The 25,795-nt window shown below is 40.5% G+C and overlaps 3 protein-coding genes across 3 annotated transcripts in view; 2 read left to right on the forward strand and 1 right to left on the reverse strand.

Annotated features, from left to right (window-relative positions):
* Positions 1 to 25,795, reverse strand: part of PRRG1 (proline rich and Gla domain 1) — a 189,258-nt gene that overhangs the window by 146,509 nt on the left and 16,954 nt on the right. The window lies entirely within an intron of this gene.
* LOC119245707 (putative protein FAM47D) lies at positions 8,024 to 17,377 on the forward strand. The gene is made up of 2 exons (XM_054695899.1): positions 8,024 to 9,401; positions 17,218 to 17,377. Exons 1-2 carry the CDS (start codon positions 8,038 to 8,040, stop codon positions 17,375 to 17,377), a joined length of 1,524 nt encoding a protein of 507 aa, XP_054551874.1. The 5' UTR covers positions 8,024 to 8,037.
* LOC119246238 (ferritin heavy chain-like) lies at positions 17,343 to 18,104 on the forward strand. Its single transcript, XM_037512545.2, has one exon. The coding sequence runs from the start codon at positions 17,407 to 17,409 to the stop codon at positions 17,965 to 17,967; it is 561 nt and encodes a 186-aa protein (XP_037368442.1). The 5' UTR covers positions 17,343 to 17,406; the 3' UTR covers positions 17,968 to 18,104.

Raw genomic sequence — 25,795 nt, forward strand, 5'->3', positions numbered from 1 at the left:
TGTGATATGTCAAATGTCTCAAGGATTCAATAAGATAATACCAAAAAAGTACTTTATATAGTATCTGGTATTCAAGAAATGCTCACCAATACGCTATTTGATGTTATATTCTTGTTTTGTAATTCCAAACTATAGTAGGGGCCTCCCCTGGTGGCGCAGCGGTTGAGTGCTGGGTTGCGAGGCTGCCTGCAGCCTCTGCAGCGCCAGTTTGATCCCCAGCCACCGGCGAGGGTCCCACAAAACAAACAAACAAACAAACAAAAAAAGAAACTATAGTATCTTCCAGATGGACATGTTTGCTGACTTATACTGATAGATTCTTCTTAGGAAAGTATGGTCTATTATTATTTAGTTAATTGACCAACTTCTATTATACCCTTTCATAAAGAATTAAAAACATGTAGGTTCTATGCCCTATAGAATATAGGTTCTATATTTTTCTTCCTATGTACTAATTACTGGGTTCTGTTAAATTTATTGCTGTCAGAATGGACAAAGTCTATGATATTATTTGCATTATTTCCACTCAAATACTAAGAACTTATTCATATTATACAAAAAATAAGATTGATATCTAATCATTCTTGCCAGTTTTTATTATCAACTATTTACTTAAGTCTGTTTTAGTTTTTTAAGCTATCCTGCAAAGCCTGACTACTTTGATTTATTACTGTTTGATTCCAATCTTTTTTCCACTTGGAAAGCATTCTTGGCATACGGCACTGGAAGGGACCAGACTGCCTGTCTCTGAGGAGGAAAGACTGGCCTTCCCCTTTACCGCGTGGCAGAGTTGACCATGGGCTTGTACTATGACATTCTCTGGTCTCTCCTGCTGTTTACCTCTGCTCATAAATGTGTAGGCAATTAAGCGTTGGGTCATAAATGTGTGGACTTTTAGGTCTGTGAGGGCTTTAAAGTCCATCTTGTCATACACTTGTCATACACTTGTCATACAGCAAGGGACTGTATCTACTAGAGAATAATACCAATTAAAGATAATAATAACAGCTAAATTTGTTAAATGTTTAATAAGTGTCCATCCTACACAGTGAAAGATAAAGTAAGCACTTTACCTACTGTTATATAATTTCAGCAATATGTGCATGTGGAATGTACATGGGAATATGTGCATGGGAATTCCCATGTATGGATGAGCAAACCAAAGCTTAGAAAAGTATTGTCCAGAGGACACACGATCATTGGTATTTTTCTAAAAATAATATGTGTATAATTGTAAATGTATGTAATTCTTCAGAGTTTATAAACTTTTTTTTAGCATTTTCATCCTCACATGCTCATGAAAATCTGTTTCAAATATTCTTTGCCTGTCATCTATTTTTGTATCTCGCATTCGAGAAGCTGGGAAGCATTATTTTAGAACATCACCCACATCTTAGAAATGAGGAACTCGATTTTGGGCCTAAATGCTACCTCCATAATTTGTTCTAGATCAAGGAAAATTTCTTATCCAGGTAAATAATAGTTTTAGTAAGGAAGGAGATTGTCCATCCAATATTCTCAAAAAGTCCTTAACTTGGTCAGTAACTAAGATACTCAGTATAACCAGCTTTCCCCAGACCTTCTCTCCTCCTCTCTGCAGTCATAATGATTCCAGGCAGCATCAGGAGCTCAGAGATTTCTTCCTAGGGACCAGCAAGCCACAATTAAGGACCTCTGGGCTGGAGCACGCTGCTTCTTACACCATGTCCAGTTCGAAGATGTGGTACATATATACAATGGAATATTACTCAGCAATCAAAAAAGATAAACTCATGCAATTTGCAGCAACATGGATGGAGCTGGAAGGGATCATGCTCAGTGAAATAAGCCAGAAAGAAAAAGAAAAATACCGGATGGTCTCACTCATAGCAGGAATCTAGAAAACCGAAATAAGGGACCAGGAAAAAGAGTAACTATAAGAAAGAAAAAATCAAAATCAACAACTATGAACCAGAGACACACTATGTGGGGGCGGGGAAAGGAGAGATTGGTGCCAAAATAAGGGAGGTGCAATTGTATAGGGAATATAAAAATAAAAATTACAAAAAATTAAAAAATGAAAATGAACCTACAATGTTTTTAGGAAAAAAGACATATGGTTTCAAGGTGTACCACTAAGACGCCTACAGGCTTCCTTGAAAGACTCAAGCAAATTACATAAGTAAAGACTGTGTGTCTTTGCATGAAAAAAACATTCATTATCACTTATCATCAGGGAAATGCAAATCAAGATCACAATGAGATGCTGTCTCACACTGATGAGCATGGTCCATATTGAAAAGACCAAAAAAAAAAAAAAAACAAATGCCTGCAAGGAGGTAGAGAAAAGGGACTCCTCATACACTGATGATGGGAATGCAAACTAGTCCAGCCCTTATGGAAAGCAGTGTGGAGATGTCGCAAACATTAAACATGGATCTACTATATGACCCAGCATCTCCATTCCTAGGCATCTACCGGAAAAATTCCAAATTACTAATCCAAAAGGAAACTTGCACTTCCATGTTTATTGCAGTGCTAGTTACAATAGTCAAGCCATGGAATCAACCTAAATGCCCAAAAACAGATGAATGGATCAAGATGTAGTTTATATACAAAATGAAATATTACTCAGGGATCAAAAAAGATAAACTATGCCATTTGCAGCAACATGGATGGAGCTGGAAAGGAAATCCTAAGTGAAGTCAGGAGAAAGATAAATATCAGATGGTGTTACTAATGTGTGAAATATAGAGAAAACAAACTAAGGGTGAGATAAAGACAAGGTTAAAAACTCACCCTTGAAAGCTGACTCTAGTGCTGAAGCATCCAGAGCAGGGAGAGGTAAAAACAAAGAGGGAAGCAAGAGCATATGGTGGAGGATTGTGGGTGATTTGGTGGTGGGTGCATTATGGTGGCAATACCTGATGGTGGGTATCCTAATATTACCTCAATTAAAAGTAAGTAGGGGCCTCCCCGGTGGCGCAGCGGTTGAGCGCTGGGTTGCGAAGCTGCCCGCAGCCTCTGCAGCGCCGGTTCCATCCCCGGCTGCTCCCCGGCCACCAGAGGAGGGTCCCACATGGCACGCAGACCTCTCCTGCCGCCTGCTGCTTCCCTCAGCAGTGTACTTCGGTCCTTCTGCCTGCTCTACTCCCCGCTCTGGCCCCGGTGAATTCTCTCACCCTCCTGCGCTTCTGACTGTACCCAGTGCTTGTATAAATAAATAAATATTTTAAAAAAGTAAGTAAATAAATAGGAAAAATGTGTGTGTGTGTGTGTGTGTGTGTGTATGCGTGCACACAACGGCCCTATACTTCCCAAAACCCTACACTTTCCTTTTAATCATAATGCTTTATTTCCCCCCCCCTTATCTATTTGGAATAAAGATCAATTATAAGTGTTTTATTTTTTCCTCCAATAATTTAATTTCTTAAAAAAACAATAATTCTTGGGGTCTCCCCGGTGGCGCAGTGGTTGAGCGCTGGGTTGCGAAGCTGCCCGCGGCCTCTGCGGTGCCAGTTCGATCCCCGGCTGCTCCCCGGCCACCAGAGGAGGGTCCCACATGGCGCGCAGATCTCTCCTGCCGCCCGCTGCTCCCCTCAGCAGTGTACTTCGGTCCTTCTGCCTGCTCTGCTCCCCGCTCTGGCTCTGGTGAATTCTCTCACCCTCCCGCGCTTCTGACTGTACCCAGTGCATGTATAAACGAAACAAACGAACAAACAAATAAATAAATAAAAAAAAAACATGCCTCTATAAAAAAAAAAAAAAAAAAACAAAAAAAACAATAATTCTTCACCGATTCTTCACTTCCCTTAAGGTTATACACCCTTTGTCTCCCTGTTTTTCTTTCTATGGCTCATTCCTCTCTTCCTTTCTCTGTTGCATTTCTAGAAGAAGAAACACACACTCATTGGGTGAATAAAGTCACTCTCACTGTTTCAATTACCACCTATGAACTGGTGACTTAGAAACCTATTATCTCTAGCCCACACCTCTCCAGCAACCTTCAAATGTCTATTTTTCAGAGTGTCAGACGTTTACACAGGGGTGTATCACTAGGACCTTATCTCTACAAGAATAAACTCTGCACAGCATTGTGTGAAACTTATGAGAAAATACATTATAGAGCAAATGATATGTAATAAAGATTCCAGCAGAACTTCCAGCCCAGGTGCAACGAACATTCCAATGCAGGCATGATTAACACGTTTGCTTACTTAAAGCTCCTTCCCTTTCAAGATTCATGGCCAGGGCCTCAGCATTTTTATCTACAAGGTCGGGCAGTCAACCAGCTGGTCTCTCTCTCCAAGGCCATCCCTGAATGTCTGCATCATCCCCCCCTTGCCATGCCCCCCTTGTCTGGGGACTTTGCCGCAAATGGTTGTGCCTGCAGAAAAACGATGCTATCAAAGTAACAGATATGGACACAGTTGTGCATAAAAGGAACCCTTGGTCTTTAAACTGGTGCTCAGACCTTACGGGCTACCCAGGTGTGGGACCTCATGCATGAGTAATAAAGCTTCTCCTGACCTCACCATTCCTGAAGTACCATTTGTTATTCCTCTGCCTGGGTAAAAGGCTAGAATTTATTTCTACAACAAAGCGATCCCAACAATCACACATATATTTGCATATTTGGAGACTGTCTTTGACAGGACTGACAAGAAATCAATAAAGGGGGTAACCTCCAGAGCTGGGAACATTACAGCTGGGGTGGGGGACGAGGAGGGACAAGCTTGGAGACTCAGTTTTCCCTCTATGTCTTTTGAATCCCTTGAATTGCATATAATGCGCATGTATTACCTACTTCTAAAAAGGTAATTAGACATTTTAATGTTCAAATATTTCAGAGTTCTACCAAGCCCAGTGTTCGCTTGTCACACACTCCCTGGGGAGATAATTCACTCTCACAGTTTTAATTACCACGTGTGAGCTGGTGACTCATAGACCTGGTGTCTTTGGCCCCCTCCTCTCCTGCAAACTTCAAAGTTCCATTTCTCACATCAGACATTTACACATATATCACTAAGAGCTCAAACTCACCCTCTCTAGTACCAGCTGCTCAACCCTGGAGAGAGGACCTCTACAGACACTGCTGAGTTAAAGAAGGGCCTGGTGCTGCTGCTCCTGGCCCCGGTCAGTCCCCCACCACCTTTCATGCACCCACCAGATCTGGGACTCCTTCTTCCTCTCCCCAGATCCTTTGAAACACCTAATCAAACAGCCCTGCTCCTGCCCTGAAATATCACTCAAATTTAGCCAGTCTCCCCAATTTTTATCGCCTTGCTATAGACCAATCATCTCTTTCCTCTGGGTTTGATTTCCAGTATTGTTTTTTTTTCAAAGTCACACTTTCGAAAGCACACAGCGGCCCTAGTGATGTGCCCAAGTGCAAATCTAACAGCATCGCCCCTGGCTCACACCTTGGAGAGCTCCCTACGCCAGCCTAACTCCTCAGCTGGCACTGGCGCCCTTCCCAACCTGGCGTTGCTGACGTGTCCTGCTTCATCTCCTCCCATTTCTTGTCTTGCTACAAAAGCAACACAACTGTTTGCAGTCTCTCAAATGTCCTCTACCGGTCCTCACCCTGACACCTTTGCTTATGCTCCTCCCTTCTGCTGGGAATGCCTCCTCCTGCCCCCTTGGAAGCCAACCTATAAAGAACACTGGGCATAGGTCAGAGGTATTAAGAGTCAGAAGGTGGGCAATGTCAGCAGGAAGCAATGGATGAATGGCAGTTTGCTTTTTAATCTTGAGGTGACACATCCCTGAGGGCCCTGGTCTCAGATGCACTGTGCGTGCTGCCTAGATTGAGAGTCTTAGTGGAGACTGAAGGGATGAAAATACTTAAGTATAACAAACGTGTGTGATTTTTACTGTAAAGACTTGCCTGGTGGCAATTTTCATACCTTGCATTAGAAGGGATCCGGTACAAAGGTTTTCTTAACTGGGGGGGCGTGTGATATAATGCAAAATGGAAAGTCCAATGATTTGCATTATTCTTACACCACACAACACTCCTGTCTTTAATTTTTTTTACTCCTGTTTTTTATGTCATTGTTCCCTCTGCTGTCATCGTGAATTTTCTTTAATTTTTTTCCCTCCTGTACAACTTCTGCTATTTTTTTACATGAGCATCTTTTGCAGATGATGGTTGACCACTGGAATTGTCACTAATTTCCCCCAAGTATGACTGAGATAATGAACCTACTTTTAAAAATGCTTTGAAATACTTCATGTAGATGTCTAAACTCATGTAAAAATTACATATTTTTCATGAAATGAAAAATCTGCCTTGTTATTTAAACTATTCTCAGAATAAAATATTTTGAAACATAGGCAACAATTCAGATGCTACCATCAGCATCAACTCTTTTCACACCTAACATGAGCTCTCAGTTACAATACTGCAGTCATTTTCTTCTTTCAGATAATAATAAAAAGTGAATCTGTGAATCTGGGTAAACAGATTACTTTAGAAAAGAATTAGACACAGAATGATGGATTCTAAGATTACTGGCACTTTAATATGTGTGTAACTGCAGGCACTTTGCACACTGATGATAAGACCAGAAAGAACACAGATATGAATGGAGAGGTGTACCATACTCATGGGCCAGGAAACTTGTAAAGATGCCAATTACCTCTAAAGGATTTATAGATTTCACAGCATCCTAATAAAAATCCCAACAGGATTTATGAAGAGATTGGCAAACTGATTCTAAAATTCCTATAAAAATTCAAAGGACCTAGAAGAGTCAAAAACTCTTTGTAAAAGAAGAAATTGAAGGACTGATACAGTGTAATTTCAAGAGTTATTATAAAATACAAAGTATATCAACACAATATGGAATTGGTTTAAGGCAGGAAAATCAATGAAATAAAAAAGAGTATCCAGAAATGGATCTAGAAAAATATGGATAAGTTATACCTACAAAGTTACAAAGGTGATTCAGTGAAAAAAAGTTCATCCTTTCAAAATGAAATTCTAGAACTACTGTATTCAAAAGAAAGAAATCTGAACCTATTAGATATTCACCAACAAAAAATTATTAAAAAGTTAAAATTCTGACACTTTGTATCATCTAAGAAAAGTAAATTTAAATACATGAAAAACTTAAGATTATAAAATCTTGACAATTAAGAAAAAGCTCGTGTGACCTTTAAATAGGCAAAGTTTTCTTAGATTCAACACAAAAAGTATCCATAAAAGATCAAGCTGATAAATTGTCCTTCATCAAATTTATAAAGTCTGCTTTTTGAAAGATACTGTAAAGACAATGAAAGGACAAGGCATAGATGAAGAGAGAAATTTACGAATCGTGTATCTGATAAGAGACTCACATCCAAAGTATACAAAGAACTCTCAAAACTTAATGAGCTATCAAGCAACACGGTTAAAAAATGTGCAAAAAATTTTAATAGCTACTTCACCAACGGAGAGGTATGAATGAAAAACACAGGACAGGTTCCTAACACCAGCATTCATTATGACATATTACTGCACACCTATTAAAATAGCCCATATTAAAATGAGTAATCCTAACAAGTGTTGGGGAGTACGCAGAGGAAATGCAAATCTCATTCATTAACAGAAGGAATATTAAACATAAGAACTGCTTTGGCAAAGTTTGGTGATTTCTTAAAATGTTACACAGCTATGATATTACTCCACCATTCAATGCATAGCTAAGGTTTACCGGAGAGAAACGAAAGTATATGTGCATACAAATACATGAACACAAATATCTGTGGCGGCTTTATGTACAATTGCCTGAAACTGGAAACAACACAAATGTCCATGTAAAGATGAATGGACAATTTTTAATGCAAAAAATAAATAGAATGGACTACAACTCCACAACAAAAAGAAAAGAAACTTCTTGTCCATCCCAGGAGAAGGCAGGCTGTGCAGCGAGTGCACCTGTGTCCCCCCACCTACTCTCCCTCCGCCTCCACCATTGGGAAGAATCCGGCAGCACCTGGTCTCCTAGCAACAAGAGCGCGCTGAGAAAACAAACCTCGGAAGTCTGCTACAGTCTGGGAGCCAGGCGCAGCATGGCAGACAAGAAGCGGTTGTTTGAATCAGAGCGGCTGGATCCGATACCTCTGGGCATGCACTGCAAGCCCTGGTACAAAGATAAACTACCTTCCCAGTGTTTGGCAAAACACAAGGTACTCAAATTTCCCACCTCCCTGGATAGTCGGCGGTGGAGATTTGTGAAAGAGGGACTGGACGACTTCAGGAAGGGTTGTCCACCTTGTGAAGATGTGATCACCCGTGGCCCTAAGAAGAGCTTCCTCCCCTTGATTCCTCAAAGAGTGCCGCAACCTCCACCCCCAAAGAGTCACAAAGTGCTGTACAAGGATGCAGGCCTGTTTTCCACGCTCTCGCCAGCCCAGTTTGAGCGGAAGAAATTCATGGAGGACGTCGAAGCCCGCCTGAAGCGTCATCCTTTGGCTATGTTCCCGGATCTGGACGAAGATGTACCTGCAGAGCTCTTACTAAAGGTGCTGCAAGTGGTCGATCCTGACAGGAGACTGGAAGACACATGGGCCTACTGCGAGGGCACCAGGATAAAGAGGAAGCTCCCAAAGAGGGTTTGCAAAACTCATTATGCAGAGGCCTACTTAGAACCTCCCAAGAAGATGCCCGGGGCATGTCGTCTAAATTTGTCTCCTAAAGAACTGTCAGAGGATTTTCAAGAACGTCTTTCTCGTCCTAGAAGAGTTCCAAGAGGAGTTCGTGAATTCTGCAAATGGGTTGCTAGTTTTGGAGACTTGGGCATTGATGAAGACTTCATGATGAACCTGTTTGACTTTAGCCGTGACTACAAACGCACCCATGAAACTGCCACCATAAAGAAAATACGTGACATTCCTCCGGAGCTGATGTATAATACAGAGTTAAGTGACACGAAGGATATAGAATCGTGCTTAGATGAGGATGACTGGGAGATAAAACTCCTGAAAGAAACGGGTCGTTACAAACGCAAACCTATGAAGATGAGGTATGGAGCATGGTACCTGAAGCCCAAGCTGTGGAAAAAGCTAATAAATGATGAACCTTTGATTGACCCCAAGGTCTTAGAGGAAGGTCCTTTTGGAAAAGAGCCTGCTGAGCCAGACATTCTTGAAGAACTTTATGGAACATTAGCCTTTAAAGATTTCATTCTGAGCAAAGGCTATGCTATGCCAGCCATGATTGAGAGGTTGTTTGCCAGGAAGGGATGGACATATGACTCTGTGAAGACGCCTATGGAGAGAGCAATGCGAATCCATGCACTCAAAGATGATGACGAGGACGAGGGGGAGGAAGAGGCAAAGAAGGAGGAGGAAGAGGAAGAGGAGGAAGCGGAGGAGGAAGAAGAGGTGTTGGAGGAAGAGGAGTTGGAGGAAGTGGAGGAAGAGGAGGAAGAGGAGGAAGAGGAGGAAGAGGAAGGGGAGAAGAAAGAGAAGGAGGAGAAGAAGGAGGAGGAGGAGGAGAAGAAAAGGAAGAGAAGAAGGAGGAGGAGGAAAAAAAGGAAGAGAAGGAGGAGGAGAAGGACAAGGAGGAGAAGGTGGCGGCGGAGGAGAAGGAAAAGCAGAAGGAGGAGAAGGAGGAGAAGATTGTGGAGGAGGAGAAGAGAAGAGAAGGAGAAGGAAGAGAAGGAGGAGGAGAAGAAGAGGGAAGAGGAGGAGGAGGAACATCATCAGGCAGGAGAAGATGAATAAAGTGCCTTCTGTTTACTATTTACTTATTTACAACTATTTCTCTCATTTCTTAGGGAGAAATCAGTATTTTTATTCTTCATCATTCTGCACAGTGATCTAGAGATGAAAGAATATGATAGAAACTTAAATGTGAATGAGCTCTACAATGACACCAGCCTTTTAAGATATCCTACATGACGGTCAAACATCAACTGTGAAGAAAAGAAGGGAGATTATAGCACAAAGAACAAACAGAATATTTAAAAAAATACATCCACGCATAAAAAAGTACTGTTCTTACGGTGTCTTCACATCCTTCTCTTCTGTGTACTTATTCTCAGCACGGTGTTTCTTTGGACAGGTGCATCCGCCTACTGACTCTTTGCTTGTCCATTGGCATATGACATATGACATCTGCTCCAAGGCTCCATTCATGTCGTCATCCAGGCAAGCCATTCCTCAATGATGCACTCGACATTTAACTCTGTCACAGCTAGCCAGCTGATGATTTGCTTCAACACGTCACCGTGAGTTCACTTTTGCAGACTTGTTTTACCAAGTCGGATCAGAACTCTCCAGTTGGGGATCCCAAACCCCGACTCCAGACACTTCCCAAGCCAAGACTCTGCTAAAAACCCAGGTAAAAGGGTTTTCTCTCATTTTAACATCACTGAGAATTCATGATGTCTCCCACCGTGGATGTACATTGACTGTCAGTAACTTTAACACCTAATGCTTATAAATATTTCTCAGGGACCTTCAGCTAGGGTCCATCAACATTTTATTTATTTTCTCTAATATGAAATCAATATGCACATATTCTACTCTCAATTTTTAAGTGCTTTGAATATTATACATTGTTATATTAATAGAATATTACACATCGTTATCCTAATATATTCATTACTTGTAAAATAAAATAATTACTTTGAAAAAGAAATGACCTAACTATGTCAGTTATAATGTGTGATGAATTTCAAAATATGAAGAAAGGAAATTTATATAGCTTTCCTTACAGAAAAATTACAATGAATTATAGCAAGTATTTTGTTAACCCCAAGTTGAGATCTGTAGCCAAAATAATGTTACCTGCATTTAATAATGAAATTGCTATCTCCCCTTTTAGGATTGTATCAAGCCCAAAGCCAGATTAGAAACTGCTTGGCAAAATTATAGCTGAAAGCTTAGTTATGTTCATATATCATATTGCCCAACTGAATGTATTTAATTTTTTCTACCTTATTCATAAAAATTCACCATAAAAGTACTTCCATATCACCTCAGATACAGAATAGTAGGGGGCTTCAACTTCCATTCAAATCTAGTGAATAAAATAGATGTGTGAACAAAACAGCAACATCCAACAGCTTCCTATCTTTTCAGCAGCCACTCAACTTTGGAATTCAGGGATAGCAATTTAAAATTCTCTCAAATTTAAAATAGAAATCAAACAGCTTATTTACATTTCTAAAATACCAGATAAGGTAGTGGGACAACTAACTTTGTAGCTGGAGATATTTGTAGCCCATGGAGACTATAATAATATGTTATTGCAAAGGTAAAAGTTGCTAAGAAAATATGACAAATAGACTTATTGTGATAAACATTTCACAATGTACACAAGAACTAAGACATTATGTTGTACCCTTAGAATTACAATAATTTATGTCAATAATACTTCAATAAGGAATTATCAAAAAGAACAGAAAAATACCAGGGTAAGGTAATTTGCCTTATCTGGTGTCAGTACATAGTAAAGCCCCTTAAATCAATAAGGTTATTAGTTCTGCTATATAAAAAAATCCATAGATTGGAATGACAAATCCAGATAAGTTACAGTATCAATGAGATTTCAATATATGACAAGTGGGGTAGCTCAATTCAATGGGAAAGCTAAAGAATATTAAATAATTTCTCAGTTACCATTTTTTAAAAAGATTTATTTATTTCTGTTTGCACAGAAAAACTGGGGTGTGAGCCAGAGGTGCAGGAGCAGAGGAGTGAGAGGATTCACCAGAGACAAAGTAGGGAGCAGAATAGGTGGATCCACTGAAATACACTGCTGAGGGGAGCAGCGGGCGAGACAGGAGACATCTGCCATGCCATGGGGGTATCTCCCTGGCAGAGGATTGAACTCAAGCCACATCAGAGATCACATGATAGGACTGACACTTAACCCCTAGGCCACCAGGGAGGCCCTCAGTTATCTTTTCTAATTGTGCTGGCATTCACTGGCTATTCCTTTGGCAGAAAATAAAATTGGACACTTATACTATGTAAAAATAGATTTATAGCACAGATATGAAGTACACTGCTATTTCCAGAAATGTAGGAATCCATCTGTAAATAAAAGTATATATGTATATTTTGTCCTTGTAAGAAGGGAACACAAGCCATCGGGTTGCATCACCCACTAATTTCCTTGTTGAGATCAACTATTCTTCTTTCACTCACTTCCCCTTTTCACTGAGTTTTCTTAGTATTTCAAATACTATCTTGTTCCCTGTGACTACTCTCATTAACACTGTCGATTTATATATTCACAAAGACTATCCATTCAAAACCTGACACCAGTTCTTCAGTGTCACTTTAGACACTAGTACCTTCAGTCAGACTCTTGGCTTTGTTATTGGCAATAAATACATTGATTTCAAATCTCAATTTCAATTATCCCCAGTACTGACCCCTGCATCTTACCTTGCTGATCACCCTTTTGAATATTCTCAAACCATGAATTCTTTGATTCAAACATTATTTCTAATCCAATGACCCTTACCATTTTTTTCAGGATTAATCATGCTTTCTGTTTTCAGTTCCTTACTTTCCCAACTTAGATTTTATTATCAATTATTATCCACTTCTTTGAGTATATATACTTTTCACTCTCTTGCCTCTCTTTCCCACGCTTGTATTTTCTAATAAAACCCCAACTGGGTTAAATTGTAATCACCATTCTTGTACCTGCACCCAAATGTTTAAACTTGTTAAAGATAATCACATACCATGCTGACTAGTTACATATATGCAGAAATCTATTTTTTCCTAAAGATTTATTTTATTTGTTTATGCATACAAGAACTAGGGTGTAGGCCAGAGGTGCGGGGGGTGAGAGGACTCATCACAAACAGAGTGGGGAGCAAACCAGGTGGATCTACTGAAATACACTGCTGAGGGGAGCAGCAGGCAATACAGGAGAGGTCTGTTGTGCCATGTGGGTAGCTCCCTGGCTGGGGATCAAACTCTGGCTGCAGGGGCTAGCAACAGCTTGATAGCTTGATAGCACTCAGACTTTAACCCCTGCACCACCAGAGAGGCCCATATGCAGAGGTCTTAAATGAGACTTTAACTCCAGCCAAAAGAATCCCTTGATAGGTTCTCCTGCTTTCCAAGATGACCATTTTACTTCTGTCATGAAGAATCCAACATGATGTCTCTATTCCTCCCTCTCAAAGCATCGCTTTACACTTCACTGATAAAATAAAGGAAACACTTTTTATTCTCAACACTGAGTCATTGATAAACCCTTTATTCTACCCGAGGTAAAACCTCTCATTTGTGCATTGCATCTCAATATTTTGCCTAATCGAATTAAAAAAAAAAAACTACCTCTTTTGTTTTTTTTACTAATTTAATAAAATTTACCAGTTTCTTATAATACATGCCTTTCTCAGTATCTATATAATTACATCCATAACAAGGTTATCATTTACTGTGTATGTAAGGTTAACATTATACGTGCTAGTTCTCTATCCCAATGTATCTTAATACAAATCACCTCTTTCTAAACACTATAGGTACTCAATCATTCATCTTTGAAATAAATAATAAAATCAGGTAAATTAAACTGTAGTTTGAAATATCTTAGGGGGCAGCAATTCATCGGAAAATCTATGATGTCCATGACAAGTAAGAAAGGACATCTTGCTCTCATCTAACCAAGACTAGAATCAATAAAGTAGATTGCCGTCTATTTCAAAAGTAAATTAAAGAGTATGCACGAAGAATAGCACCACGTTTATAGGCAGACGACACAGACTGGAAAACCTTCCTTTCCACATTTTAGTTATATGACTTTGTAGTTCAAAGAATATGCCACATCTATAAAATGGAGACCATATCATCAACCTTCAATTTTGATGAGAGTTAAAGGATTACTTTACAGAAGTTGCCTAATACTACCAACTTCAGGGAATTGATAGCTTATATTTGTGGGAAAGGTGGAAGGAGGGGATAAGGAAGAATAGCACTAAAAAGGTACAAAGAAATAAAGCTAAGAAATAAACTTTTATTTTTTTAATTTTATTTTTATATTCCTCATACAATTGCAACCCCCTTATTTTGACCCCAATCCCTCCTTTCCCCGCCCCCCACCCCCCATAGTGTCTCTGGTTCATAGTTGTTTGTTGATTTTGATTTTTTCTTTCTTACAGTTATTCTTTTTCCTGGTCCCTTATTTAGGTTTTCTAGATTCCTGCTATGAGTGAGACCATCCGGTATTTTTCTTTTTCTTTCTGGCTTATTTTGCTGAGCGCGAAATAAACTTTCTGACGATATTTATTCTATGTGCTAGCCTTTAAACCTCACTCAGTCTTAGCTTTTGTTTAATATGAAAAAAAAATGTATTTGCAAAATAAGAGATTTTAGTAAATCTCCTATTGCTTATTGGTAATTGCTACTTCTATTGAAATAAACTTTCGTTAGAGAAATTATATGGTTTTCTCCACTGAAGCAACTACCCACATTGGTATAAGGAGTTATACAAAAATGAACAGAAACAAATAGAATTTGGATTAAATGCCTGTAAGATTAAAATAAAAAAACAACCACCTTATCTCAAGTCCATTTTTTTAGGAGAGGGAAATCAAGAGAACCTGATATATAATTGGGTTAGTAAAGTCTTCACAGAATTCATAGAACTACTTTGTAAATTTTTTTGTTTTGAGGTTTACCACACAGAAAAGCATTATTCTTTCCATGTTGCAACTGAGAAAATTTCAGATAACTGAGTTATCCAAGGTCAAGTATGAGGTCCAAGACAAAATCCTCCAATTGTCTGTATTATTTCCACACTTACATTCAGCATTATCATGGAAGATGAAATATTCACAGCTTGGAAGGCATGAAATCACACTTTTAATTGAGTACTATCTGACACAAAATCCCATACCGTTCACTGTCTCCTAAAAAGGGAATAAAGAGTGCTTATGGCATCATTCTGCACCTACATACCATAAATGATGTAGCAGTAAATTAACATTATAGATCAAAGAACAGACAGGCCATTGCCAGAGCTGGGGCTAGGGAGGGTGCAGGGGAGAAATGGATGAACAAGCCAAACGTAAACATGTCCGGTAATAAGATAAAGAAGTTCTGGGAATGTAAAGTATAGCATGGTGACTATAGTCTATATTGTATATTTGAAAGTTGTTAAGAGTAAATTTCAAAAGTTCTCATAACAAGAGAAAAAAATGTGATTATATGAGTGGTGATTAATGTTAACTAAACTTACTGTGGTAATCATTTCACAGTATGTACATATATCAAATCATTATGCTGTATACCTTGGACTAATACAATGCTACATGCCACTTATACCTCAATAAAACTGGGCGGAGGGGGGGATCCTCGCCCTAAAAAATATGAATCAGTAGAAGGAATAAAGCAGATCTCCCTTCTTAATGTGGGCAAATCTTATCCATTCAGTTGAAGCCTGAATAAAACAAAAAGACTGCCCCCGCCCCCTTGAGTAAGAGGGAACTCCTCCTGTCTGACTACCTTCCATCTGGGATATAGGATTTTTTTCTTGCCTTTGAGCTTGAACTAAAATATCAGCTCCTCCCGGTTTTCAAGCCTCCTGTCCTATGACTGGACCTACACCACTGGCTCTCCTAGGTCTCCAGTTTGCTGACTACAGCTCTTGGGACTTGTCAGCCTCCATAGTAGCATGAGCAAATTTCATATATATGATATTTTCATATATAATATGAAATTAACAAGTTAACAACTTTCAAATTTCATATATATATATAATATATATATATATAGTTATAGTTATTGGTTTCCTGGAGACCCCTAACTAATAAAAATACTGACAACAAACAAGTCACATTTTTCAAAAACTTGATCTGTTCTGAAGCCTTTTCATTCTACATTTGCATTTACTTTTATATTTCTCATTAAAGAAAAATTGGATGGGATGCTTTTGTTTATACTTATGTACATTTCCATCACGGTAACTGGAGGTCACAGCCCATGCCTGTTTGTTATTTTCCCTTAAAAATGTTGGTTTTGAGGGGCCTCCCTGGTGGTGCAAGGAGTTAAGTGTTAGCTCTATGAAGCCATCTGCAGCTACTGCAGCACGAGTTCCATCACCGGCCAGGGAGGTGACTCACATGGTGTGATAGACCTCTCTTGTCTCACCCCCTGCTCCCCTCCGTAGTGTATTTCAATAGATCCACCTGGTTTGCTCCCCACTCTGTGTCTGGTGAATCCTCTCACCCCCTGCACCACTGGCCTACACCCCAGCTCTTGTATGCACAAATAAATCTTTAAAAAATGTTCATTTTGAAGTGTCAGTTTTCACTTAGGAGGTAATGATGAGGGATGGAATGATGAGGGAGAAACACCACTATCACCCTTTAGTATACATATAAGCATTGAATAATAATATTATTTTAAATATGGAGGAATAAAATTGCCAGGATAAATTAATTATTAAATCATCTCGGAAATATAATGAGAACGTGTTCTGCAAAAATTAAGACCTCTTCTATTTAAATAGATTTTTTCAGTGAAATCTACAATGGAATCTCCCAAGAAACTTTGAAAGTCTACAATACTGAGGTCCAAACAGGACAGAAGGGCTGTGTTTCTAGGACTGTACTGAAAGACTGAGCAATGAGATAGAATAAAGGGGATGAGAAACAAGTTCAGAAAGAGTGACAGATGGACAGGTGGAAAGTCACTGTGGCTTTGGAGGTGGTGCACTGCTGCCAGAGATGTGTGAACTCCATCGTGGGTTGGAGCAAATAGAAGGTGATCACTGAAGTAAATAAGGTCTGGGGACTGAGTGAGGAGGCTATCAGAAGTCTCATTAGGAAGGGTGTTGAAGTCACCTAGGACAATGACATTTAAGTAAAGTTTGTGATATTAAGTATAACCAAAGACACCACAAAAGCACTGTATTTAAAGAAACAGTCACTTCAGGACAATATCTAAATATGATGCTCGAAGAAATCATGCCAGTGATTGATCCAGAATAGTTGCACTTATGTCCATCAATAAGTTAACATATTAGATAGACCAGAAACTTGGCGCTGCGTTGCCCAGTCCCACTGGGGTTCGATGAAAGCTCAAACAGGCCCCACCCTACTCTGAACCTTTACCCTTGCTCCTATGACCCTGAACCCACCAACGTGCAAATCACGAGCGCAATCCCATCTCCTAGGCAACGCGGCCTGGTTCCTCATTCCAAAGCCTGCCGCCAGCTGCCAGCCAGAGCCTGTGTGGGCTCACAGCTTGCCTCTCCTGCCTGGGATCTCTTAGAGGCTCCCGCCACCACCACTGCTTCCATCGCTGGTCATCTTCGGCCACTCTCTCGACCATCATGGGCTCTTACGAGGCCCTGGCCGCCGCCGCCTTCACGCACGACGCCGCTGCCCGCCCCGTGAGCCGCGCGTTCGCTCCGCCTATCCCTTCGCCTTGACTCCGGCGGCGCCTGTGCCTCCGGTGGTGATGCCTCCAGTGATGGTGTTCGCGCAACATTCGCAGGTGCGTCAAAACTACCACCCCGACTGCGAGAACTCCATCAACAACCTGACCAACCTGGAGCTTTACGCCTCCTACATGTACCTGTCCATCTCCTTTTACTTCGATCGCGAAGAAACGGCTTTGAAGCACTTCGCCGAGTACTTCCTGATGCTGTCAGAAAAAGAGAGCGAAAACGCTGAGATGATGATGGAGTTCCAGGTCATGAGGGGCGGCCTCCTCCGTCTCCGCGACATCAAGAAGCCAGATCGCGACAACTGGCAGAGCGGCCTGAAGGCCCTGAAGTGCGCCCTGTACCTGAAGAAGACCATCAACCAGCACCTGCTCGATCTGCACAACTTGGCCACTAATATCAATGACCCTCATTTGTGCTACTTCCTGGAGACCTACCACCTCGACTACCAAGTCAGAGCCATGAAGGAGTTGGGGGAGCATCTCACCAACCTGCTCGACTTGCAGGATGCCATGATGGCCGATTACAACTTTGACAAGCTCACCCTGGGTGAAAGCTCCATGGACTTAGACTGAACTGTCTTGCCCATGGCAGGGGGGGTGCGGTGCCTTCCCCTCCTCACCCAGTTTGCATTCACATGGCAGTACTGCCTTTGCAATACCTTGTTTCAGTTTTTTTCTTCCAGTTTTACCATTTGTTTCAGTAAAGTTATTGGTTGCTAAAAAAATGAAAGCCTGGTTTATTGTGTGCACAAAACCCTCACTTCCTAAGTTTTAAACAGGTATCCGGAAGTCTCTCCACCCGCCCATGGCCCATCCTCCTGCAGCTCAGGGTCTCCAGGGATGGAGGGAGAAGGTATCCCATGGGACCCTGGATCACAAAATCCATTTTCCCCTTATAAACATGTGCGTGGTGGGGGTGGATGATCTGGGGCCCTAGTGAATAATAAAAATATAAAAGCATGACCTGCAAATCGGAGTTGCAGTTGCCTCTGGAGAAAAGGTAAAGGGAATGAATGGGTGAATGGGATTGGGCAGGAATTAACATAAAGGACTCTTAAAGCATACCTGAAAAGTTTCAGTTTACTAACAGATGCAGACCAGTTAATATTTATTGATTCTCGGTAGCAAGGAGACCTCAGAAGCCTGCTTGACAGAGCACCTCCATGACAAACTTGCCCTGGACAACAGTAGTAATGGTAAATGAACCTTAGGCTGCCTCCCCCACAGACACGGGGGTGACTTCCTTAGGTCACCTTGCCACGCATGCTTGTTGCACCTTATAAAACATCCTAAAAGTTTTTTTTTCTAATTCTTCCATTAAGCTAACATGGTACCCAAAAAACAAATTACCCAAAGAAAAGGGTTAAAAAATATAAGGCCTAGGGGCCTCCCTGGTGGCACAGGCAGTTGAGTGCAGCGTTTTGGAGCTGCCTGCAGCCTCTGCAGCGCCGGTTTGATCCCGGCCGGCCAGCAAGAATCCCACAAGGCGCGGCAGACCTCTTCTGTCTCACCCGCTGCTCCCCTCAGCAGTGTATTTCAGTCGATCCACCTGGTTTGCTCCCCGCTCTGTCTCTGGTGAATCTTCTCACCCTCGCGCACGACTGGCCTGTATGCCAGTTCTTGTATAAACAAATCTTTAAAAAAAAAAAGTAAAAAAAAAATATAAGGCCTATGCTGAAATTTGTGATATATAATATAAAGTAGAAAGATGCCCCCCTGATTATTAGTTACTCTGGTTGCTTTAAGAATGCAGGAGGTAAGGGATAGTTGAAGCTGGCAGACCAGAGGGGGGATACTGTAGTGGGTCCAGCGAAGGATAATGGTAGCTTGAACTGTGGCGATAAGAGAATCCAGATGGAGTGGATACTGCTTGTGGGCCAGAAGTAAAGAGTGAGAAATGAGAAAAATCATCCACATTCTGGTGTCTGGGCTTGAACACTTGGGTTGTCTGTAGCACTATTTATTAATTCAGGAGCTTTGGCCAGGCATACATGGTTGGGGGTGGAGGGATGGGAAAGATGCCATGCAAAATCCGAGTTGCCTATTAGACATCAAAATAAAACTGTCATGCAGGTACCTGGGAATAAAAATGAATCTGAAGCTCAGGTGGGATGTCAGCATAAGGGAGCTACTATGACTGGATAAGATGACAAGAGATTACAGAGAGGGTGTGGACAGCCATCCCCCGGCTTGGGACAGATAATATTTAGACAATAGGTTAAGATACTTGAACAGCCAGAGAGTTGATGCTGAACCTTGACCCTTATTCCACACAATGTACACTTACGTGTGTTTTCCACCCCCATATCAACCTGTTCCTGAACTCATGTGTCCCCTGGTTTCTCCTTTCAAGAAGCAGAGATTTATCTTCCTTCTTATCTTCATAGGTATGTGTAGGAAGAAACTATTTCCTAGTAAAAAGAGATTCCCAAAGGAAATGACAGACATGTATTTGTATGTTTTTCTCTTTATGTTCCCCTTTCAAAATTCTGCCTCCTTTTCAGTCCGTTGCTATTTTAATCCAATAAAATTTTCACCCATGTAATACCTAGTGCCATCTATATCTGAGAAAAACACTCAAAACATTCTATTCTTCTTTGCCAAGTGTGGGGTTACAAAGACAAAAATTAAAAATATAAGGTATTAAACCTTATATTCAAACACAAAAGGTAGAATTTTTTTAAAGTCAGATGGTCTTGAAGCATTTCAAAAAATATAAACAAGTTTAGGTGAGCAGAATTACACCCCACATTTCCCACATGACTGACTGGGCTTCAAATCCTTCTTTAAAAATGAGGATTATGGGGCCCCCCTGGTGGCGCAAGGGATTAAGAAGCAGTACTATGAAGCTATCTACAGACACTGCAGCACGAGTTCAATGTCTGGCCAGGGAGGTGACCCACATGGCGCAGCAGACCTCTCCTGTCTTGCCCGCTGCTCCCCTCAGCAGTGTGTTTCAGACAATCTGCCTGTTCTGTTCCCCACTCTGTCTCTGGTGAATCCTCTCACCCCCACACCTCTAGCCTGTACCCCGGTTCTTATATGCATAAATAAATAAATCTTTAAAAAATAAAAATGAGGATTATGATTCTTTTAGATGTTTCCAGGAAATGCTATTGACCATTAACTTTTGTTAGTCAAAGTTACTCTTTTCATTATTGTTCCTTCTCCACCTGCTACGAGAACCTCTCCTCTCCTATTTGTCTCAGATCTTAGGGGTAGGGGTGTGTGTGTGTCTATGTGTTTATGTTGATATTTTGTTATTACTTGTGGCTAACTTAACCTTTATAAGCCAATTACAAGGAGAAAGTAGTTGTCACTCAATGTTAAATCCACCTTTTTTCTTTCTTTTTGAATACTCCGTTTAAGACATGCTATATGTAAGGTACTGTTTCAGTCAGGAAAAATAAAAGAATGCCTGTTTTTTGCCATTTCCATTCAGTTCATTTTATTGGAATTTCTAGTCACAGCACTTAGGCAAGAAGAAGACATTAACAACATCCTATTTGGAATGTAAGGACTAGAACACTCTCTATTCATAGATGACATGATCTAACATAAATAATCCTAAATAATCAACAACAAAGAATTAGAATTAATAAATTAAGCAAAGTTGTAGAACACAACATCAACACATTAAGCAGTCCAGGTGTATTATATGCCTGAGCAATGAGTGAGTAATCTGAAAAGAAAATTAAGAAAATAATTCTGGGCCTCCCTGGTGGCACAGTGGGTTGAGAGCAGCGTTGTGAAGCTGTCTGCAGCCTCTGCAGCGCTGGTTCGATTCCCATCCAGCCAGGGAGATACCCGCATGGCGGGGCAGACCTCTCCTGTCTCGCCCACTGCTCCTCTCAGCAGTGTACTTCGTTCCGTCTGCCTGTTCTGCTCCTCACTCTGTCTCTGGTGAATCCTCTCACCCTCCCGTGCCTCTAGCCTGAACCCCAGTTCTTATATAAAAATAAATAAATCTTAAAAAAGAAAACAATTCCACTCACAATAGCACAAGAAAGAATAACATAGTTAAGAATAAACACAACCAAGGAGATGTAAGACATTTACACTGAAAATCACAAAACATTGCTGAAATAAATCAAGCTAGACCTACATAATACAAAGACATCTCATTTCATTTACTGGAATATTTATTATTGTAAATATGGTAATATTCCCCAAAGGAATTTACAGATTCAATGTAATCCCTCTCAAGATTCCAATAGCCCTTTTTGCAGAAATAGAAAAGCTGATCTTAGGGACATAAGGAATTTTAAGGGAACATGAATAGACAAAAAGTCTTGAAGAAGAAAAAAGCTGGAAGACTTATACTTTCTGAATTCAAAACTTACTACAGCTGCAATAATGAAAAAAAAATGGTGCTGGTGGCATAAGTTAATATATCTTATATATCTCAAGTTAATTGAGTTTTGACAAGGATGCTAAAACCATTCAATAAGGAAAGAAAATTCACTTTCCTTATCTGGGATAATTGGACATTCACATTTAAAAGAATGAAGTTTGATCTTACGTATCACATATAAAAAAATTCCTGAAAATGGATCAAAGATATAAATATAAGAACTAAAACTATGTAACTCTGAGAATAAAACATAGGAGTAAAAATTTATGACCTTGATTTGGTAATGGTTTCTTAGAGATGACACCAAAACACAAGTAACAAAAGAAACAATAGATTAACATCAAACAATAGATTAACATCAAAATTAAAAATTTTTGTGCACTGAAGGACAGTATTTTTTAAGATTGATTTTATTTATTTATGCAGACAGAGTTGGGGTGTAGACTAGAGATGCTGCCGGGTGCTGGAATGTGTGTGTGTGTGTGTGTGTGTGTGTGTGTGTATGAGAGGATTCATAAGAGACAGAGTGTGGAGCAGAACAGGCAGATCCACTGAAATACACTGCTGAGGGGAGCAGTGGGCAAGACAGGAGAAGTCTGCTGTGCCATGTGGGTCAGCACCCTGGCTGGGGATCGAACTCAAGCTGCAGTGGCTGCCAATAGCTTTATAGTGCTGAGACTTAACACCTTGCACCACCAGGGAGACCCTGAAGGACAGTATTAAGGGAATGAAAACCCAACAAAATTATTTGCATATAATAAACCTATAAAGCTCTGGTATCCAAAGCATATAAAGAATTCTTACAATTCAATAACAAGAAGACAAGCAACCTAATTAAGAAATGGACAAAAGACGTAAACAGACACTTCTTTAAAGAAGATAAGCAAAGGACCAAAAAACCCATGAAAATATATGCAGTATCATTAGTCATTAGGGAAATGCAACTCAAAGTCACAATCAGATACCACTCCACACACACTGGGATGACTACATGACTACAGTGAAAAAAAAAAAAGTGCTTATGAGGATGTGAAAAAAATTGTCATCCTCATACATTGCTAGTGGGAATGTAAAGGGTTGCAACCACTTTGGAAAACACCTTGGCTGTTCCTCAATCAGTTAAATATAGAATTATCACATGCCCCTGAAATTCCATTCCTAGATCTATATACAAAAGAACTGAAATAGGTAGTCAAACAAGAACTTGTACGTTAATGTTTATAGCCACACTATTTATAATAATCAAAAGGTAGAAACAATCCAAATGTCTATCAACAGAGAGTGAATAGCCACAATATAGCATTACCTGTACAATGAACTACTATTTAGCCATAAAATGGAATGCAGTACTTGTACATACTGCAACCTGGATGAATCTTGAATACCGAAAGGTAAGTGAAAGAAGTCAGACACAAAAACTCACATATTTTAACATTCCATTTAGAGAAGACATCCAGAAAAAGCAAAACCATAAAGGCAGAAAACAAATAAGTGGTTTATCAAAGGCACAGGTGAAGGAACAAGAAAGAAGCCATAGCAATCTTATATTTGTTTGCATCTAATAACAGAATTTCAAAATATATTGCAACAGGGTAATCCCTAGGGAAAGGGGAGGTTCTAGGTACCCTGCCCCACCCTAAGGAAGGGTGGAGCTGACCAGCCAGGAGAAGCTGGAGAGAGACAGGGAGAAGGAAGAAGGAGATAGAGAAGACTGGAGCAGAGACACGTGAAGAAGCTGCACTTGCTTCTTGGCCTTGAACTTGATCCAGGGACTTGGGGGGACATGAAAAGAGAACTTGAAAGAGACTGAAGTGTTGGGGAGACCTGTGGGGGAGTCTTACAATGGCAGCCTTTACCTTGACTTGGGTTTTTTGTTTGTTTGTTTTTTTAATTTTTATTTATTTATTTTTATTAAGACCATTTTTTTTTAAGATTTATTTTTATTTATTTATACATGCACTGGGTACAGTCAGAAGCGTGGGAGGGTGAGAGAATTCATAGAGCCAGAGCGGGGAGCAGAGCAGGCAGAAGGACCGAAGTACACTGCTGAGGGGAGCAGCGGGAGGCAGGAGAGGTCTGCGCGCCATGTGGGACCCTCCTCCAGTGGCCGGGGAGCAGCCGGGGATCGAACCGGCGCCGCAGAGGCTGCGGTCAGCTTCGCAACCCAGCGCTCAACCGCTGCACCACCGGGGAAGCCCTTGACTTGGGTTTTGATATTGCTTCGTTCTTTCCAGACTTCCCTTTCTTTCCAGACTTCTGTCCCTTTTTTATGAGTCCCCCACCAGAAGGTACCTTAGGTTTGAGGCAAACTTTTGGGCCTCAGTGGCCCTGCTTAGGACTAATCCTGTTAAGCTGGGTATTTACCCATGAGGGGATGGGTAACTATGGGTGCTTGATTTGGTAACTATATTCTTTCTCTTTATTGCACACTAATTTTACTAAAGTTATTTTCTATTGAAGGTCTTACACATTTAGTATGTTTTGTCTTGATATGGTTAAGGGCAGTACCCACTTATAGGAGGCAGGTTTGAGGTCCTGGGGTACCCCTCCTCCTGCCCTATAATAATATGACACAAAGTCAATTGACCTAAAAGGGGAAAAAAATCAACAAATGCAAATTATAATGGGAGACTATAACCGTTCTTCTTTATTAATTAACAAGACAAGAAGGCAGACAATAAGTATACAGGAGACTTGAACAAAACTAACAACAAATTAAACCTAATTGACACTTACAGGCTACTTCACTCAATAGCAGAATATATACTCTTTTAAAGAGCACATGAAATATTCACTAAAATGAGTATATACTGATATATGAAAAATAATTAATTTAGAAAAACATTAAATCAAGAGGCTATGTGCTCTGACTAGAATGGAATTAAAGTGAAATCAACAATGAGCGTGCCGGAGACTCAAGTGAGGAACGCCATTGCAACTGCCTTTGCTGTTAGCAAGCAGTCCCCTGGACCTTTGCTCCAGTACTGAGATCACTGGCATGTCTCTGCTGCCTTCCAGTTGTGGGGGATGGGGGGCTGGACTTTCCTTTTGTCCTCTTGGTAGAAGGGCAATGTTGTGGCATCATTACTAAGATTGCAAACTAGGCCCCCACTGCTTGCCCAGTAGGCGAGTTTGGAAGGCTTGGATGTATAAAGGGGAGTGGGCTGGACTGCCATGGCAATGGGCCATTAAGCTGATAATTCACATCATGAGTCAAGACAGGCCCAAGGCTAAATATCCTAGCCATTCTCTGATGCCTGGGGATAAATAGAGCCTCAAGACCCTCTCAGCACAGATGACCTCTCCTGTCTTTCCTGCTGCTTCTCTCAGCAGTGTGTTTCAATAAATTCCCCTTTTCTGTTCTGCATTCAGTTTCTGGTGCTTTCTTTCACCCTGGTGCCTCTGGCCTACACCCCAATTCTTCCCCATAACAGAGAGCTATATGCAGCCACTTGAAAACAGCAAATTAAATAGAAGAATTATAAATAAATAACATATTTCAGAGAAAACTTGCAGGGAAATTAGAAAATGAAATGAATGACAAGGAACAGAGAAATATAAAAAGCCATGTATAGAAATGTGTGGGACATACATAAAGCAGTAGTTAGAATAAAATTTATAGATATGAATACAGAAAAGTAATAAAACAAACTGATACATTTCAGGATAAGGTTGATAAGAAAAAAGAGGGAAACAAATCACCAGTATTGTCAGTATGAGTTCCAGGGCAAGTTAGGGTTAAGTATATAGCTTCCGGGACAGTCCAGGCAGGCACTGCAGGAGAGTTCAAGAGGCTTCTGAGATAAGGATAGTAAATTCTAAGAGGTGCTAACCAAAACATACTCCAGAGGTGAGGTCAGGAGGTCCAGGAGGACTAAATAAACAAAGACAGTAAAACTTGAGAGAATAAGACCTTGGACAGGGGAGGTAAAAGGACAAACTCTAAGATAAAATCTGGGAAAATGGACATGTCTGCAGGAGGAGCATGGCCACTGGGAGACAGGGCCCATCACAAAGTAGGGTGATGAGATTTTAGAATAGAGAAAA

Source organism: Talpa occidentalis, unplaced genomic scaffold (genome assembly GCF_014898055.3).
Source record: "Talpa occidentalis isolate TD23 unplaced genomic scaffold, MPIMG_talOcc4v2.1 talOcc4.15, whole genome shotgun sequence".
NCBI classification, from domain to species: Eukaryota; Metazoa; Chordata; class Mammalia; order Eulipotyphla; family Talpidae; genus Talpa; species Talpa occidentalis.